This window comes from Ixodes scapularis, unplaced genomic scaffold (genome assembly GCF_016920785.2).
Source record: "Ixodes scapularis isolate PalLabHiFi unplaced genomic scaffold, ASM1692078v2 PGA_scaffold8__174_contigs__length_109621045, whole genome shotgun sequence".
NCBI lineage: Eukaryota > Metazoa > Arthropoda > Arachnida > Ixodida > Ixodidae > Ixodes > Ixodes scapularis.
Window position 1 is genome coordinate 11,732,424 of NW_024609883.1, and position 20,271 is coordinate 11,752,694.

At 43.2% G+C, this 20,271-nt stretch overlaps 1 protein-coding gene across 1 annotated transcript; it reads left to right on the forward strand.

The window, feature by feature from the left end:
- The first annotated feature begins 667 nt into the window (after positions 1-667).
- Positions 668-19,771, forward strand: LOC115312358. Its single transcript, XM_040207466.1, has 4 exons — positions 668-763; positions 2,485-2,567; positions 9,208-9,303; positions 19,675-19,771. The coding sequence occupies exons 1-4, from the start codon at positions 691-693 to the stop codon at positions 19,756-19,758; spliced, it is 336 nt and encodes a 111-aa protein (XP_040063400.1). The 5' UTR covers positions 668-690; the 3' UTR covers positions 19,759-19,771.
- Positions 19,772-20,271: the final 500 nt, after the last annotated feature.

Below are 20,271 nucleotides of genomic sequence, written 5' to 3' on the forward strand. Positions count from 1 at the left end.
TGAAAAGTATTTTTCGCCTTTCTTAATATTAAATTGTTCCTCGCTTGCCGGCGGATTGCGTAGACGTGCTGGAATTGAGATGATCGCGACGGTTTTTGTCGGCTCATGGAGAGGATCTGTGTTCTCGAATTCGCGGTCTCGTGTAAAAAGATTTAGCGCAGAGTGCGGCCCTGAACGTAGTGCTGTGCTAAGCTAAGTCAGCCCTAGAAACTAAAGTTAACTGCTACACAGAAATGTCTATGCCAGTCTGGTCGCATTCAACACGAAATGCTTTTGCCAGGAGCTGCACCGTGGCGCCACTGTCTTGTCGCATACTTCCGGTTGCTACAACACACAACGAGGAGGAAGCGTCAGCTTTTGGATGCATCATTTGACGTCAAAATCAATGTCGCCACTGCTCGGTGTTGCCAGTACAGCGGAAGATTGTGATTCGGATGCGTAAACTTCATAATTTGTTTTATCAAAAGAAAGTGATTTTTTTAATCAGATATTTCATAAACTTATTCAAGGGTATATATTTAGTGCACGCTGAATGTTTTATAAAAATCGATGACCATTGATATTTAGCAGGAGCTCTCCTTTGAGAACGTTAACTCTACATTCCGAGAAAAAAATTACGCTGTCGAGTTTAGAGCTTATATGCATATTAATCTTTCTCTTTTAGGATTACGTTCCCGTTAGACTGTGATTATGTTTCGCAATACAAGCAACATGCTGTTCGTACTTTTCGCCGTGGTTCTTGGTCTACCGGCATCTCAAGGACGTAAGTCGTATAAAGATATATATATATATATATATAACACTTTTTTTCTGCTTTCTTTCGAAATATGTTTTGCCAGGTTTACTTCTTGAAGAAACACCTGTCAATGAATACCACCGCTGCTCTCTGAACGTCGTTTGACATTGCAACCAATGCTTTAGAACATCAGGTGTCTGATGTGGTTGGAACAAGTAGTGTTAATTCACACCTGACCAAAAGAAAGACAGTGCATCGCACACTATTTAAAGGTGCCCTGAAGAGGTTTCTGAGGTCGTACGAACACGGCGATGACTCTCTGTGGGCTTTAAGCATCCTGAAAATTCATAAATCATTGCGATGCTCGGCCGATTTCCCTATTTAAAAAGCAAAGATTGATCGCACCGAATTCATCTCTCGCGACGGAAGGAGCGTTGTTCCGGAAGCCAGGACGACACGCGACCAATGAAAACTTGACAAATCGTCGAGATTGCAAACGCTGTTATTACAAAGTCTGTATGCTTTTGTAGATGATAAAAGCAAATGAGAGAGTAGGCGAAAAATGTTAGCTTTTCGCCGAGAGGGAACGTTTTATTGCAATAATCGTATCATAAAGAGAGCACTGTGTTTGTTTCTCTTTAATTTTAGTCTTCCGCGGGAGTGATGTGTCAGGTCGTCAGCTCTCGAGCGCGCGCGCTGTGTTGAATCGTGGTCCGGGCTGTAAGGGAAGCAAGCCGCGCGCATTCGAGATATCACTCCGCGGTTCCACCGGCCGGTAGGCACCAGGATACTTCGCCTGCCATTGTCTGACAGTGGTCCTTGTTTCGGAATATGCGCCTCCTATCGCCGAAGACGAGCTCGGTGTGTTGCGATATTTGATTGTATTTTACTTTTAGTAGGGAAATAGGCCGCGTATCGTAATGATTTAGAGATTTCTAGATTGCTTAGAGCCTGGAGTGAGTTATTGCCATATTTAGGCGATATCAGACACCTCCTCAGGGTACATAAAATTGAACGAATAAAACACCAGTCCTCAGGGTACCTTAAGGAGTCTTATACAAACGCTGCAGTCTTAAAGTGCTAATATTGTTTCGATACAAAAGCGTTCAAGGAAGTGCATTATCTTGGATGTAGCAGATGGAGCTGTCGCAACCCCCCGGGGTGTTGCAGTTTTGGAAACTGTAGAGATAGTTAAGCAATCAGTTATTAAAAATGTACCGAATCTCTAGTGCTAAAAACAACAGATGATGATGTTTATTGGTTTCATCGGACGTTTTGTGCAGGTCACCCAATTTGCAAATCTGACATGAAAATGTTTTATTGATTAACTTGAGATGAATTTTGTTACTAATAAAATGATTGACAAAAGTGGAACTTGATATCAAAGTTTAATTAAGCAAACTTGTGACTACAAAACTAACAGGTACCAGCATTTTACGTAATGCTAACGCAAAGCACAGTGCATGCTATGATAATGCAATTATTGCAAAGGTGCAAGCGAGCTGGACAAGAATAACGATAAGATTCCCTGGAGAAGTGGAACAACGGGGCAAAGCACAAACAGAAATCTCCAAACTATGTTTTGGTATTTGCACGGATTCGAGATCTATGTTTTTCCTTTGCCCCCCTTGTTCCCCTTTTCCAGGGGTTACTATCAATGCTAGCGTTTGATCGTATACGCAATACTAAAACTCACATTAATCTCCTTGCCTCGCTGTACCTTCATAACATTTTTTTTTTTTTTTCAGATTTGCCTTTTTTTGGTGCTGATAACTGCTGGCTTGCTCTCTATTACAAAGGAGATATATATTGCAAACTCTCTGGATATGGTGTAAGTCTTGCGGACAATCAAAAACGAATATATGTTTAGATAATCCAAAGGGTCTTTCTATTTTTTTATAGCGCGAAGACTCATAATTTATTAACCGTTTGTACTAAGATCCTGCCTTTAGCATGAAACCTCGTAATATTTCAGGAAACACTCACAATGTTACAAGTTATTGATACATCGCGTAAACACATGGACGCATAAGAGGCCAATGCACGGCGATCTTTCCGTATCGGGCAGGGGGAAGGGGAGGGGGGAAATCGTTCCGTCTCAAACTTCTTCGGTGGTGTTTTTGTGTTGTTTGAAGAATGTGGGAGCACTCTTGTTCACTGGAAGTGGCAAGTTGACTTCAACGATGTACACTAGCCACACCTCACAGATTATTTCGAGTTCTGTCATCTCTCTTTAGAGGATTGTGTTGCCCGTCACTTTGAGGTCCTTTTCGCGTACACGGCACCGTGTGACACGGTGGCGACATAATATCCTGGGCTCCGTCCGCCGCGGATTTTATGGTCGCCCCCGCTGCCTAAATGATTGCCCCCCCGGCTAGAGCCCTAGGACCAATGTTTGGGACCGCCTCTGCCGCAACTCCTAAGCAAGATGCGGACAACTTGCTCCTTGGTCTCAACCCTGGACAGAGGCGCATTCATTGAGGCACCCTACAATGGCCTAGAGTTAGTGGTGCAAAACTATCGATAGTACTATCGATAGTATCGATAGTCGCCAGAAATTTGACTATCGATAGTAAAAAAACTATTGATAGTACTATCGATAGTCGACTATCGAAAAACTATCGATAGTCGACTATCGAAAATCTATGGATACTCGACGATCGGAAAATTGTTGTTAAGCGACTATCAGAAAACTATCGATAGTCGACTATCGTAAACCTATCGATAGTGCTGTCGACAGTTTACTATCGATAGCTATGCGACATTAGTAGTGTGCGTCGCTCCCTCGTCTCTTTTTCTCGCTTTATTTATTTATTTTTTTTTCAAATGGGACACCAACTAGCCCAAGCAATTACCGTCTCAACTTCGGTTCAGCTTTCAGTGATGACGAAGACGGGAATTTGGGCGAAGAGAGGAGGAAGGGGAAGCGAGCGGCGGTGCGGCAACTGTGTTCGCTCTAGTAGTGCAAAACTATCGATAGTATTATCGATAGTCACCAGAAAACTGAGTATCGATAGTAAAAAAGGAATCGATAGTACAATCGAAAAACTCTCGATAGTTGACTGTCGAAAAACTATCGACAGTACTATCGACAGTCGACTATCGAAAAACTATCGATAGTATTACCGATAGTCTACTATCGATAGTTCTGCGACACTATCGATAGTTTTGGAAAAACTATCGATAGTTAATTTATCGATAGTTTTGCATTACTACCTAGAGTTCCTGTATATGCTCCCTACGGGAGCCAGAGTTGCGCGTTCATGCATGGCATGTGGATACAGCTCCTCACGTGACTGAATTCGGCGAATAGCAGCAAGTGGACGTCGCACGCGCGGAACGTACGCCGGGGCGCGTGCAACGTCTACTTTGCTGCACGACACTCGATGCGGCTCCTCACCTGATCGGATCTCGGCGAATGGCGGCGAGGGCGGTACGCGGCACGTGGAATCAAACGCGCAACTCTGGCTCCCTTAGGGAGCCTATAGGCTCCTTGCACATTACGTCATTTCCGATACCCTCCAGAGAAGAGGGCGAGAAGGAGCTCCCCTCTTATCAGGACCCTCCTTTGTGCCTTCCGGATTTGCACAGGCGTCGCTATTCTCCTCCCAGAAGATTATAGAAGATTAACCCGTCACTCAAAATTCTTACAAAAGCAGCTTCCCTCTCCTCCTTTTACTTGGTGTGCAAATGTGTGCGATGTGACGTCAATGCAAGGAGCCTATTCGCGACTCCAGCGACCTATAGGGGGCGCCACCACCCAACAAACATGGCGGCTGAGTCCAGGTCGCGTCAGCTCGGCCGGGCTGCCTGAACAAGTGGCGCATTCAATTTGACAGATGTTCTTTTGTTTAATGCCAAATTTTATAGGTATCTGAACTGAGATGGTTACGTGTGGCCGGTGCACATAAACTTGCAAAGCATAGTTTTGTTTTCCCGTTGTTTTTTGCTCTTTTCATGTCAAACTTTCGTTTCGGAGATTTCGTTCGAAACCGAAACTATGGGCCCCGGAGAGACGGTAATAGACTTTAATCAGTTTTGATCATCTAAGAAAAGCGGCGATGACCACAGAATTGTTCTACCGAGAGTAATTTTCAGCAAACTCGCATGCCTCGACCATGCGACTTATCTGTCCACGAAATCGAGCTTTTGTGCGGTCAACAACACAGGCTGCAGGAAAATTATGAAAATTGAGCGAGAGCTTCTTGAGCCGAGGAGCATTTTAACCCGCTGGCGCCCCACAACGCAGCTGATACTCTTATTTCAATTCTGGTTTTAGTAGCAATCGAGAAATCATTTTGACGAGCGGGTTATGTATTATATTACGAACTGTATCCCACTAAAGCGATATTAGTATATTCTTCGGGTTGAAATATGAGCTTAGTTGACTAGCTATTAGATGAACTGCTGAATAATATTTGACAGACAGAGAGATACTACTTAAACTCAGCCAAATGGTTCTAGCCGGTAGCACGGAGACAAATGCGGACGAACTGAAGAGAGTCTTCATCGCAGATTCACGCAGAACCTCTCTGGATTGAACTTGACCTCGAATCCTGAACGGAGAAAATGAGCATTTTCTGTGGCCGGTAAACCTGAGCAATGTAGACGTATATTGCTGATGGCTTCGACGGGGGTATAATATAAATATTGGAGGCGCGATAGATCATAATGCCGTGACTGCTTCTAACTTTGCGAGACGCGTCCTCCACCTTTTGAAAGCAGACAATTTCCCTCATTAATCATATGCAGCGAGCAGGTTTTCCTGAATCAAGTAATTGCGAAATCAGCCCAACTCCTTCAGTGTGGTTCAGAGGCTTGTTCGGCGAAAAGCAGCCAAGATGAATAGCCAATGCACCGACCGGCGTGGATGGCACAAACTTGAGGCTAATCAAACACAACCAAACTCAAGAAAAGCAGCTGTCGAACCTTCCCATTCACTTGACTGCAACGTTGGTGTTCCCTCCAGTGAAACACCTCGTCTGTCGTCCTCAGTCCACTGTTCTACATCCTTATAAAGAAACCACTTATCAGTCACCGAGTTGTCGTTACTTTGAATGTGATTCGAGACAGACAAGAAATCGAAACGGTTTTCCGTGAATCCTCCCCATCCAAGAAATCAAAAGCACGCGACCGTCTGTTGTGGAGTAAACGGCTTTCAAACACGCGATGGAAGGAAAAAATCTACTAAGGCTTCACCACACTAATGAACACTCATGCCAACTTTCGGACCCTCGTCAAATTACATTGTTCGCCACCGCGCCGACAACACGTGTCCGCGAAAGCCACCAGAGACGCAGAGGGGCGCGGAGCTACCTGGACCGGCCGGTTCCCGGTTTTCCCGCTTGGTGGCGTCCGTTTTGCTGGAGTCGCGAGGTTCCCGGTTTTCCCGCTTGGTGGCGTCCGTTTTGCTGGAGTCGCGAATTCGCGACTCCAGCAAAACGGACGCCACCAAGCGGGAAAACCGGGAACCGGCCGGTCCAGGTAGCTCCGCGCCCCTCTGCGTCTCTGGTGGCTTTCGCGGACACGTGTTGTCGGCGCGGTGGCGAACAATGTAATTTGACGAGGGTCCGAAAGTTGGCATGAGTGTTCATTAGTGTGGTGAAGCCTTAGTAGATTTTTTCCTTCCATCGCGTGTTTGAAAGCCGTTTACTCCACAACAGACGGTCGCGTGCTTTTGATTTCTTGGATGGGGAGGATTCACGGAAAACCGTTTCGATTTCTTGTCTGTCTCGAATCACATTCAAAGTAACGACAACTCGGTGACTGATAAGTGGTTTCTTTATAAGGATGTAGAACAGTGGACTGAGGACGACAGACGAGGTGTTTCACTGGAGGGAACACCAACGTTGCAGTCAAGTGAATGGGAAGGTTCGACAGCTGCTTTTCTTGAGTTTGGTTGTGTTTGATTAGCCTCAAGTTTGTGCCATCCACGCCGGTCGGTGCATTGGCTATTCATCTTGGCTGCTTTTCGCCGAACAAGCCTCTGAACCACACTGAAGGAGTTGGGCTGATTTCGCAATTACTTGATTCAGGAAAACCTGCTCGCTGCATATGATTAATGAGGGAAATTGTCTGCTTTCAAAAGGTGGAGGACGCGTCTCGCAAAGTTAGAAGCAGTCACGGCATTATGATCTATCGCGCCTCCAATATTTATATTATACCCCCGTCGAAGCCATCAGCAATATACGTCTACATTGCTCAGGTTTACCGGCCACAGAAAATGCTCATTTTCTCCGTTCAGGATTCGAGGTCAAGTTCAATCCAGAGAGGTTCTGCGTGAATCTGCGATGAAGACTCTCTTCAGTTCGTCCGCATTTGTCTCCGTGCTACCGGCTAGAACCATTTGGCTGAGTTTAAGTAGTATCTCTCTGTCTGTCAAATATTATTCAGCAGTTCATCTAATAGCTAGTCAACTAAGCTCATATTTCAACCCGAAGAATATACTAATATCGCTTTAGTGGGATACAGTTCGTAATATAATACATAACCCGCTCGTCAAAATGATTTCTCGATTGCTACTAAAACCAGAATTGAAATAAGAGTATCAGCTGCGTTGTGGGGCGCCAGCGGGTTAAAATGCTCCTCGGCTCAAGAAGCTCTCGCTCAATTTTCATAATTTTCCTGCAGCCTGTGTTGTTGACCGCACAAAAGCTCGATTTCGTGGACAGATAAGTCGCATGGTCGAGGCATGCGAGTTTGCTGAAAATTACTCTCGGTAGAACAATTCTGTGGTCATCGCCGCTTTTCTTAGATGATCAAAACTGATTAAAGTCTATTACCGTCTCTCCGGGGCCCATAGTTTCGGTTTCGAACGAAATCTCCGAAACGAAAGTTTGACATGAAAAGAGCAAAAAACGACGGGAAAACAAAACTATGCTTTGCAAGTTTATGTGCACCGGCCACACGTAACCATCTCAGTTCAGATACCTATAAAATTTGGCATTAAACAAAAGAACATCTGTCAAATTGAATGCGCCACTTGTTCAGGCAGCCCGGCCGAGCTGACGCGACCTGGACTCAGCCGCCATGTTTGTTGGGTGGTGGCGCCCCCTATAGGTCGCTGGAGTCGCGAATACAGGAACTCTACAATGGGCGGAAACGCAGCGCCATGGGGTGGCCGGTTGTTGAAACACGCTGCGCATCAGTTTCAACGACTGGCCACCCCATGGCGCTGCGTGTCCGTCGACGGCAGAGCCGTATATTGGGGAGAGTTTGGCCCGTGGGTGTAGCGATAAAGGCGCCGGAGAGGAAAAAAGTAAATGAACGGGAGGAGAGCGCCGAAGGAGCGGGAGAGAAAGAAGGGAGCATAGAAGAGACGACCGCCATATTTTTTCGCAACGCTGTCGGAGACTCGTCCGAGAAGAGCACTGCTGAGGCTACGCGTCGTCTGCTACGGACTGACTTCTTTTTCGCCTAAAAAAACGTTTTTGGCCATACGCCGGAAAATTTAAATGTATTTGCTTTTTCACCCACCAAAGAATAACAGTATGTCATTTTCTTGCAAAAGCCAGCGATATAAAAGGAAATAATCGAGATTTAGATGCCAATCCCACGCCTTCCGTTACGAAAATGAACGAAAGTGGCGGCCCTATCCACTCAGCTGGGAGCAGCCGGGAGTTCACGCGCATGCGCTCATGCCCCTCGGTCTGCGCCGCGTGCTGATTGGCTCACTCGGGAGGAGAGCGTTGCGGCGGCGAGATCCATAGACTGACCAAACTCTCCCCATATACGGCTCTGGTCGACGGTAGAGTGCCTTCATATCTTCATACACACACCAATGATGTTGATACACACACGTGCTTTTGCTTGAGTAGTGACCTCTCGGCTATTTTTTCGTCCAATCGTTTTTTTTATGAATTTTGAAGTGCGCGCAATCCGGTGTCACTCCGCTCAAGCGCGTAGCTTTGGATGCATAGATGACATTCTGCCTCCCAAGTCACGCACCAAGTGCGCGAGAGCCTCACGCGCTGTCACATTCAGGGCAACAATGGATGTCTTCACCCTGAGACAGACACACACGTGGGTACCCTAGTCGACGGGAGCCAGAGTTGCGCGTTCATCGCCGTAGCGCCGTCTTTCCCGCACGGCAGGTTGATCATGTCGTTACGTGACTGAATTCGGCGAATAGCGGCGCCGCGCGTTCGAGGCGCACGGCGCGCTCAAAAGCAGGGGAACGTAGGCCGGGGCACGCGCAACGTCTACTCTCTTGCACGGCACTTGATCCGCCTCCTCACGTGATCGGATCTCGGCGAATAGCGGCGCGGCGCCGCTTGGAAAACAGACGCGCAATTCTGGCTAACGTAGGGAGCCTATCCAGGAACTCTAGTTGACGCCGTCGACGCAAATACGCTGCAGAGGAAATAAAACAGTGGAAGAATGATGTACATGCTTTCGCATTCACAACTCATAAGAAGTGCTTAGGTGTACCTCGAGCCTTTTTTGTGACATTATATGTCGATGCAATGCAGAATTATAATGGTTGGAATTTTGGCACGTGCGAGTTCGGATGCGGAGACCAGACGGTGCCGTTGCCAAACGAAGCTTGCCCCAACGGTACTATGCACGTAAGTCACAAGAAAACATTTTCCCGCTGTCTTCGCGCTTTTTTTTTTGTTATTGTTGTGATTTTGCGGGTATTAGTTATATGAGAGATGCCCTGTTTTATATATTTTTCCAAAATATATTTATCTGTGAATTTTTCTTTACTGAGGCCATTACACAATTCTGTTGTTTAGTAATAGCACGAAAGGTACTTATTGGCTTTCTATTTATTCTGTGCAGAGCTAGTACACGAACCATTTTTTTTACATTTGCAAGACCATGCGTCCTTCCATCGAATTTCATGGGAAAGACGTAGTCAGTCATCTTTTTGATGTATATTTAGATGATCACATATTTTCTTATATAGACTACGGACGGTACATAGCACAAAATAATTTCAACGTGCAACAAGTGCATAACGTTGTTGACAATTGTTTTATGAAATCGATAACACCCCTTATATCATACCCAACTCCACATGATCATGTTGACTACTAAAGAGGCTGGCAGGAACAGAAAGCTAACGATCCAGCTACAATTCCTAAAGCCTCCTAGTGTTGCGTTTAGGCAAACAACCATCTCGACCATGACTGGTAGACATAGATGCGGAGGCAATGGCCACGTGCAATACCGTCCGCCGTTCAGCCTGGTGATGAGGCTGATTTCTGCTTAATATTTACGACCGGTCCTACCAGTTGGGATGCTGCAATAAATATTAGAATATCAAAATATAATTGCGAAAGTATTGGCTGGCATTGATCATTGGCTGAGCAAAACGGCCAATAAATTGCTTTTAAATGAGCGAAACGGCACACAAATTCCCATTGGCTACAAAGCGGACGCTCTTCAGAAAAAAAATGAAATACAAAGCAGAGCACAGCAACGCAGATGCCTCGTCCCGGAAGGCGGCGGGTCGCTCAAGGTTAAATGGGACGCGCCTCACAAATAAAACACAAGGAAAAGCATAGCAACGCATATGCAGCGTCACGGAAGCCGTGGAGCCGGCGGAGGTGCCGCGCCTGCGCAGTGGGGGAGCGTGACGTCACCGACGGAGCGCCGTGTGACAAATGAAGACGTGGCGTGCTGCTTGCAGGAATGCACTTCGTGTGGGAATGCTTTTTCACTCCTACACGCAAGCTGTCTAATTTGTCTTCGTTTAATTTTATTACATAATATAAGTAGTAAAGGTGACTGTATATTTATCAAAAATAGGAGCAGGAATAAAAGAAAGAGTATTAGCAGTCGTAGCAACATTAGCGAAAGTAGCAAGTAGTAATATTATTATTTAAAATGCCTCGGAGCGATAGGGAAGAAATTATATAGGAACAGAATACATAAAGTACAGTTTTTACGAATGTGATGTTCGTGTCCTGTTAGGTTTTTCATTATTTATCAAGTCTTTATAGGAAACCAACGCGCTCACCCCTAAAGGAACAACATTAGGGTGTGACGTGTTTTTGTTTTTACACAAACCTACCGGCACTTGTCCTATCTTAGTGTTTTTAAACGTAATGCCACCGATCATGAAGCGTCTTCGTCGCGGTGTAATTTCGACGATACGTGTGGACTTTTTATTCCAACTTCCCCCTCGCCAAACATAATGACGTAGTAACGGGTGTCGTGTTGCCGTGGTCGCGGGAATATAATTAATAACTATATTCAAATGCAGCTCCTAGATTGCACATGAGTACTGCGGGAGCACACGGCTTGGTCTCATTAGGTCTCATAACAGTCAATGCTTCGACAGTGTTCGGGTGGTGATTGGAGTCGAATCGCGGCGGCGACGGGAACAGCCGACCCCTAACAACGACTGTAGCGCAGCACGTGCGATGCCTTGCGCACCTCAGTGCGCGGCTGTGGTGAATTTTGGGCGGCATATACTATATTCGGCACTATGCAGAGCCGTACTCTGAGAAAGTTTGGCCATACATTGGTTTGCATGGGAGAGCATCTCGGTGCCAACCACAGTTCGCGAAAGAGTCCCTAGCGGTGATCATGAGCTTTAAAAATGCGACTCGACTAACTTAAGCAGTTTTAGCGTCGCTCGAGTAAAAAGGTTATTACTCCTAGTGACTGAAAACTTGGCGCATGTGAGGTGGTCGTCATGTCCATATTCAACGGTAGAATAAACGAACGTTCGTTCCAAACCAGGGCGGACTCGCTAGAAAGAGAGTCTCGGCTGAGACTGGGAAAAAAAAAGCAACACTGCCAAAGCCAGCGCACGAGCCCAGCGGGACCGTCTCAACCCGAGCCGTGCAAACCGCGTCTGAAGACGCTCGCGCGCTCCACCCCTTGCACTGTTTCAATAATAATAAAAATAATAATAATAATAATAATAATAATAATCAATCAATCAATCAATCAATCAATCAATGTTTTTATTCGTGCCCGGGAACAACCTTGCGGTCTTGGTACAGGTGCACTGTGTTAACATGTAAGGCAGAACAGGGTATAAAGCAATAGTATGGACAACACAAACAACGGACAAGCCCTAGAAAAATACACTTAAAAATTATAAAAAGTAAACACAAAGTCACAACATACGATAAGCTTAAGGGTACTACCGCCAACACCAATTGCTAGAAAGAGAGAAAAAAAAAATGCATTCAAAGTGGGGAATTTCGGCGTGAACGCCGCAAGTTAGTGCATACAGTTCTAATTTAAGTGATGGCCTTTAACGTTTTTACAAACTGCAGCGTGTTATTGTTAAATATGTCGAGTGTTTCAGAAAAAGAAGAATTATAAGTATGCCCAAGTCTGGACACAGGATCGTGGAGGTTGAGTAGACGCCTGTTGCAGAAGGACGCATTTTGCCTTGTTGTTTTTAGAGGAATTTTTAAGAGTACTCTTGACGTCAATACCGTGCAATCAGTGACGGCGTGGACAAGTTTGTATAAAAATAAGATATCGGCAAGTTCTCTCCTACGAAGCAGGGTAGGTAGTGCCACGCTACGCTGAACAGGGACAGGGACATCAGTAGTGGTGGGTACAATGCGCGCTGAGCAACGATGTCTATAGATGGAAAGAAACTTGTTCTGAACCCGTTCTATTTTCAAGGAATTTGTGGCACAAATTCCATTCCATACAACAGAAGCGTATTCAAGCTGTGGTCGACACAATGCACTGTAGAGTATAAGAAATGTGCAGGGGTTAATAAACTCTTTAGTGATGCGGCACGCACTACCGAGCGTGCGCAGAGCTGCGTTCACGATGTGATCCACATGACTGGAGAAGATTAAGGTGCTGTCAAACACTACGCCAAGATCTTTGATTCTGTTCATACGTTCCAAAAGGTCTGTCTGAATAACATATGGGAATACAATGTTATGTGTCTTACGAGTGTACGACACGACTTTCGTTTTAGAGCTATTTATCTTTAGGTCATTCCCCCGGCACCATTCTTCAAAAGCATCAACATCTCTCTGTAGCAAAACACAGTCTCGGTCTTCTCGTACCTCCATAAACATCTTAATATCATCTGCGTACTGAAGAAATGAAGAGTGACGATAATAATAATAATAATAATCAATCAATCAATCAATCAATCAATCTTTATTATACAGTGCCCAGGAACAACCCTGAGGTCTTGGTGCTGGTACACTGGTGGATAAAAAAAAACAAAAAACAAAAAAACACACTATACACATCTCTGCAGAAAATAAGATACATTTTTAGCATAATACTAGGCAGTGCACGAGTAATTAGTACAATGAAATAAAAACGAGGCAGTAACAGTAGAGACGGAACACAAGACCGAAGGACAACAACTGCACCACCAGAAAACACGACATGGAGATGACGACATTCAGACATAACAAAGCAATTCAGCAATGCTCATCCTGCACGGGCAAGTTTTTAATAGAAAGGACAAACGTCCTGTAGCAAGGGTTGAAAATATCAAGATTTTCAGAGTAATGATTCAAACGCTGAGCCATTCTCAAAATTGGGTTTACCGGACTAAACATTCTAGAAACATAAAAAGATGACAGAAGACGAGTAGGCACACGTGGGACCCTAAGGCACAGTTCAGATAACAGGCTCGGAGAATTGATGAGTCCATGCAGCGTTTTAAACAAAAAAAGTAAGTCCGCGTTCTCCCGACGCCGGTGCAAGCTAAGCAAACCAACACGCTCTAACGCAGACTCATATGTTAAACAGTGAACATCCTCCTTTATGTAGCGATGTTTAAAGATAGAAACAAACTTTTTTTGCACACGTTCGATCTCCAAGGAGTGACTTTTAGAAATTCCATTCCAAACAACTGAGGCATATTCTAACTGTGACCTGGATAGCGAGCAGTATAACGTGATAAAAGCCGTCGGGTTTTTGAACTCCCTGGTTAAGCGAGAGGCAACACCCAACATTCGCAAAGACGAGTTAACCAGTTTACCAACGTGATCAGAGAAACGCAACCCAGAATCAACCATGACTCCGAGATCTTTCATTACACTTACTCGAGACAAAGTCTCTCCTTGAATATTATATGCAAAAGAGATATTGTGAGTTTTCCGAGAGAGCGTCATGACCTTGGTTTTGGACGGGTTCAAGAGAAGGTCATTTTCAGAACACCATCGGTAGAAAGAACATGCATCTTCCTGGAGCTTAGCACAATCACGTTCACTAACTATTTCTCGATAAATTTTTATATCGTCAGCATATTGCAGGAATGAAGAATTTAAAACAGCAAAAGAGACGTCATTTACGAAAATTGTGAACAGAAGAGGTCCTAAAACAGATCCCTGAGGAACGCCAGAGCGAGTCCTGTACAACGAAGAGTTCATGTTGTTAACCCGGACATATGCCTCTCTCTCTGACAAGTAGCTTTTTAACCAGCCATGTACTGAGCCACATACTCCATAGGAGGAAAGTTTGGATAAAAGAATAATGTGATTGACTACGTCAAAAGCCTTACTTAAGTCAAAGTAGACAACGTCCAACTGACCTCTGTTACATATTACACGAGATGCAGCAGACATAAAGCTAACGAGATTGGTAGTTGTTGATCTGCCGCTCATAAAACCATGCTGATTGGGAATTGCTAAGTTTCGAAATTTGAAAGACAGGAATTGATGAACTACCATTTCAAAGAGCTTAGAAAATGGAGAGAGAAGAGAAATAGGTCTATAGTTACAAATATCACCTTTTTTTCCCGACTTTAAGACTGGAACAACAGCAGCGACTTTCCACGTTTCAGGAAAGGTTCCCAACCTTAACGAGTTGTTAAATATAGAGCACAGTACCGGCGTGAATATGTCGTGATACGTTTTGAGAATCGCAGAGGGAATGCCGTCGGGCCCTACTGATAATGTTGCTCTCATTTTCTTAATACAGGATCGTACGGACTCTTCATCAACATTAATGCAACTTAACAAGTCACCAAACCCATCTAAGTGAGGCAGCACAGGTGCAGAACGCTGCGTACTATCCCTGTAGACGGACCTAAAATGCTCAGCAAATAACTCAGGCACAGACTTCAAATCGCTCTCGTGATTATCCAGGACAATCTTCGACTCGATATGCCTCCCAGAACGTGAATAAATGTACTTCCAGAATTTCTTCGGATTATTGACAAGATCTGATTCCACTGAGCAACGATGAGCCTGGCGGTCGCGATCCAGGACCGTCTTACATTCCTTTCTGCAGTTCTTGAATTCCACCTCCCACTTTAAAAGGCCACTTTTCTTAAACTTCCTGTGAAAGAAGTCCTTTCTTTTCAGTAGTGTTTTTAGCTCACTGGAAAACCAGTTAGGAAAGCGAGATTTAGTAACTGTCCTTAACGGAATAAAAGTATCCATGGCCTTCCGAACAGTTTGCGTGAAGAGCATGACCTGGTCATTCACATCAGGCGACTCCAAGATCAATGCCCAATCAAAACTCGTGAGGTAATGATGCATCCCGACATAGTCCCCTGCCGACAGATTATATGAGGTGTGCGGCGGGGAATCACTAGAATGAGCACGAACAGAAGAATTCTCGAAAGAAAGTACTATATCAAGTGCTGGATGATATGTATCCTGAGGAAATAATAATAATAATAATAATAATAATAATGCGTATTAAAATATATCAATAATAATTTATTGGCATCTGTTTAGCGTTGGAAAGATTTTAAGGGTCCGTCAAAGCCTTTAATGGCTTGTGGGACTTGAACCCCGCAATTGAATTAAGTAAGCAGGATATGATGACAGATAGTGATGACATTAATAATGGTAGCTAGTTAGAAAAAATGATGAAGTCGCACAAAAGATCTAAATTATACATGATAAACGTGTGAAACCGCACAGAACACATTGAAAGAAAGACGGCAAAACAGAAAACAAATACCCAAAAATGTCATAAAATCAAAAATTGTAAAAAAAAAGTAAAAACTACGAAGTTTTGAACAGTATAACAGTCACACTGGATTGAAAGCTTGTTTGTCTTGCTAAGAGAAAGTTCTAGTAGGCATAGCACAACTTAGAATAGCAGAAAACTTGCTGTCACCGCTACAAGCACGACACACGTCAGATACAAAAAAGATATACCATACAAACATTCATAGCCTAAGTAGTTCAGCAATAGCTACAAAAGCAAAGAAATTTAGCGCAATGTTCGCAGGCTTTCTTTCGGCTGTCTTTTGGAGTCCAGCCCAAGACACGAGTCTGGAAGTCTATTAAAATCTCCGGAACATAAAAGAAACGCATTCTCTTTCCATATTCGGTGTCCACTCGAGGTATTGAAAACCGCTGGCCGTTTCTTAGCGAGCGCTGAATAATGCGATCGATTTTAAAAGAGCTAGCCCAATAGTGTTTCGCTATCACACATCTTTCAAAAAGGGTAAGAAATCGCGGGGAAATCTAACCAACGCAATAAATCCTCGTTTGGTGCATCCGTCGGTGGTGTACGCAACTCCACGTAAAATTCCTTTTAGGATATTGTCAATTTTAGTTTTCCACATTTGGAAACAATTTGCATACACTGTGATACCATAACCTGGTACATCCTATGCCCAAGCATTGGCAACCATTTTTCGTACTGAGAGAAGTATAAACATTTTTGTGGAATATAAGAGGCAAGATACACCTCGCACTTTATCAGCAATGTAGGTAAGATGGGATTGCAGGATAGATCACCATGAAAAAATATACCTAAGTATTTGATTACATTTACATACTCGATGGGGGTACAACGGCAATTAATACAATTCGACGAATGGAGCGAAAATGGAATATTCAGACATTTATGTTTCAAAGGATTAGTGAAACATTCAAGCTTTGTTTTCTTTGTGTTAATTTTGATGAGATTGGCATAACACGAATTCATTACATTGGTAGGAGCAGAATGCAATGAAATAATTGCACTGTGCAGATTTATATGTGTGACACTAAAAAGGTTTCAACTCACATGCAAAGCATATTTTCACCATATCTTTTACATGCAGATGAAATAAAAGTGGCGAAAACACAGAGCCTTGAGGAACTCCTACGTTCAAATTCACTGCAGAGCTTCAGATATTACAAATAGAAAGTTGCTGTGTACGATTTGATAGAAACTTTGGAATAACCGGAATAATAATAATAATAATAATAATACTAATAATAATAATATAAATAGTTTTATTTGCCCATCAGGAATGCAATGTTATATGTATGGGCACACCAAAGCCAGCTAAAGGCTTGTGTGATGACGCCCTAAAAAATAAAAAAATAAGATCGGCAAAATGCAAAAGGAGAAAAAAAAACGAAAAAAAAAAACAAGGAAACACGACGAAGCAAAGGAAAACATTTTCAGGACAGAAAGCAATAGATAAATGTTATAAGAACTATTCGACCAATGTAAATGAAAGTATAATCAGCGACAAGCAGAAATGTCGCTAATCATAGCAAAAAAAAAAGTAAATAAAAACTAAACAATTTCAGCAGAACTATACTGAAGGGGAAATACGACGTTGGGAAAACATACCAAGGAAAAGAAAGGTAGAAGGAAAAGTCATAACTGTCATCAGACAGAAAAAAAAAACAGTGAGTGAATATGCAAATTAATGCACATATAAAACAAACAAAAAAAAAACGAGAAAGCAAAATGAAACACAATTACAAAATGACACTACATGGCACGAGAAAAGCAAATAATTGCAAAAAAAAAAAGAAAACAACAGAAGACATAGAAATGTTAAGAATTATTGGGGAAGAAGGGGCCAGAGAAAAAAAAAATAATAGCCCTGCAAATTCACTATGCACACACTGGTACTAGGCTTGGGGCACTAAGTAATATCCAATTCAACACATTTCAGTTCCTTCTTCAATGCCTTCAGTGAGGTGATGTCCAGGATTGAGTCCGGCAGAGCGTTGAATAAACTCGGAACATAGTAATCGCGCGAGCACTTGCCATAACGGGTCCAACAACACGGCACCTTGAAACGATGGGAGCATCGCTATGAGCGAGACGGAAGTGACGGTGTTTTGAAATCCTTATTCCAAAAGTTGCGTGATATAACAGTTTGAATATACAGTGAACGGAGGTTTGGCAATTGGAGAGCTTTAATAATATCCCCAGTTGTTGATAAAGGTGCATTATATGCAACGCTAGTGAGTATTCCTCTCAGTAGGGAATCAACTTTGGTTTGCAAGCGACCAGAACAATTTCCAAAAACGGTTACGCCGTACCGAGTGACACTGTAAGCAAGTGCGTGACCTATCAGCAGCCTCACACCAACTGGTACAAAAACTCTAGTGTTGTAAAGCATGCAGGATACAGCTCGTATTTTGCTACATAAGTATGAAATATGTGTGTTCCCCGACATATCAAAATCAAAATAAACACCTACGTATTTACCATGATTAATTGACTCAATTGGTCTACATGCACATGGATCACATTTAGATCGGCGAATAAGAAGCTTTACATTAGCTGGGTGGCTTTTGAGAGGATTACGAAAATAAACTAGCTTTGTTTTAGACTTATTAATGTCCATCATGTTTTGAGCAAACCAGTCCATTATAAGGGTAGCATTTTCCTCAAGTGTTTAGAAATAGTCATGGAAATTAATATGAACCGACACAAGAACGGTATAATAATAATAATAATAATAATAATAATAATAATAATAATAAGTTTTATTTGCTCATCAGGAATGCAATGTTATATGTATGGGCACACCAAAGCCAGCTAAAGGCTTGTGTGATGACGCCCTAAAAAATTAAAAAAAAAACAATAAGATCGGCAGAAATGCATAAGTAAAAAAAACAAAAAAACACGACGAAGCAAAGGAAAACATTGTCAGGACAGAAAGCTATACATGCATGTCATCATAACTATTAGACCAATGGGAATGAAAGTATAATCAGCGACAAGCAGAAATGTCGCTAATCAGAGCAAAAAAAAAGTAAGAACTAAACAGGACTAAACACGTGACTTTGAGGTGACCTTGGGAGGGGTCACGTACCTCGGGGGTCACGTGACCTTGGGACGGTAACGTGACAGGGGGGCTCACGTGACCTTGGGGTGACCTTGGGGTTAACGTGACCTTGGGGAGACCTTGTTTACGCCGACGCCGACGGCGACGGCGTAAACAGTATCTTTTTGGTGCAAGCGCTGAAACGAAGCCTCCACCCGACTACCCCAATCTCATTTGCAAAAAATGAAAGACGCTTGTAAATATCTGTAATTTGAAACTAGAGCGCAGCTCTTGAGGAGGAGGACTAAAGGGTACGGAGGGGAAAGTACGCCACTCCTCCCATCCTCCTCCTCTCCTCCTGCCGCTGAACTTGTTGATGGGTGACGTGACACATAGTCTTGACATTATTTTTGCCCACTAAATTTAGCGGGGAAATTGAATTGGTGTTGAGATCACATTACGTCAATTTGCCCGCTAAATTTGCCGTGTAAACATTCCCGCTAAATTTGCCAGGTAAACATTCCCGCTCTATTTAGCCGCAAAATTTTCTCGCTAAATTTGGCGGAAAAATATCGCCACTAACTTTAGCAGGACAATTTCCCCGCTAAATTAAAGGAAAACTTTACCGCTAAATATAGCGGAAAAATTTAAACGCTAAATTTAGCGGGAAATTTTTCCCGTTCAGTAAAATGGAAAAATTTCCCCGTTAAGCAAAAGGGGAAAATTTCCCCGCGAACTATAGCTGGGAAACGTCTCATAATGCAACGTGCGCGGTTAGGCCGACGCCGCTCAACTCGGAAACGGCCGGGCGTCTAAGAGCTGTGCTCTAAAAGTAGATATCAGTACCTCTTTTGGGGTTGATCTTTTATCATGCGCGTTTCATTACACAAGAATTGCTGTGAAATTAAAAAAACAAAAAACAAAAAAAAAAAAAACGACTACCATCAAACGAAGTTGTTCGAACGCAGATATTTCTGTTCTAATTGTTATAAAATCATAATTGCATTCTCTTTTTCAGAATCCCTGCACCGACGAAGAGCTAAAACACCTCCAACAGTGGGCTAAGCAGTTGGAAAACGAGAAAGAAAGAAATAAAGGCTAATTATGCAATGCCTAACAAGGGAAGCAAATTTTTTTTTTACGCCGACTGCAATAAGTATTGTCATGTGCCTTTAATCCAAATCTATCATTTATAAAAAAAAAGCATATCTTCTTTTTTTGTTTTGTTTTTCACGTTGTGATGATCAATAACTACAAGCTGGACTGTATTGCGGCATGCGCTACTGATGGGCTGTATTGCCTATTGCGCTACATATCGTTTAAGTAATTAGCGTTCGTAATTCAAGGGAAACATCCAAGGCAATGGCGAATTCAAAATGTCAAAGTGTCTGCTTGAGAAATCTGGAGCATGGCATCGGCGAACCACAAATAAGGAAACTAACTAAAAAAACAAAAGGACAAAAATATAATTAAAAAAATGTGGCTGGATAAATGGCTGCTTGGGAACTCGGGAGCTAGCTTTAAAGTAATTCGTGGACTTCAATTTTTATTCATTTACGTTTCAGTATACAGAACAGTGTCTGGGATAACCTGTTACGAACAACGCGCTGTATTT

Bases quoted from the DNA above. Each gene is read 5' to 3' on its own strand.
- LOC115312358 (XM_040207466.1), top strand. From the start codon at position 691: ATGTTTCGCAATACAAGCAACATGCTGTTCGTACTTTTCGCCGTGGTT. The intron at 764-2,484 runs GTAAGTCGTATA...TTTTTTTTTCAG, and splicing joins TCTACCGGCATCTCAAGGAC to ATTTGCCTTTTTTTGGTGCT. The intron at 9,304-19,674 runs GTAAGTCACAAG...TCTCTTTTTCAG, and splicing joins GCCCCAACGGTACTATGCAC to AATCCCTGCACCGACGAAGA.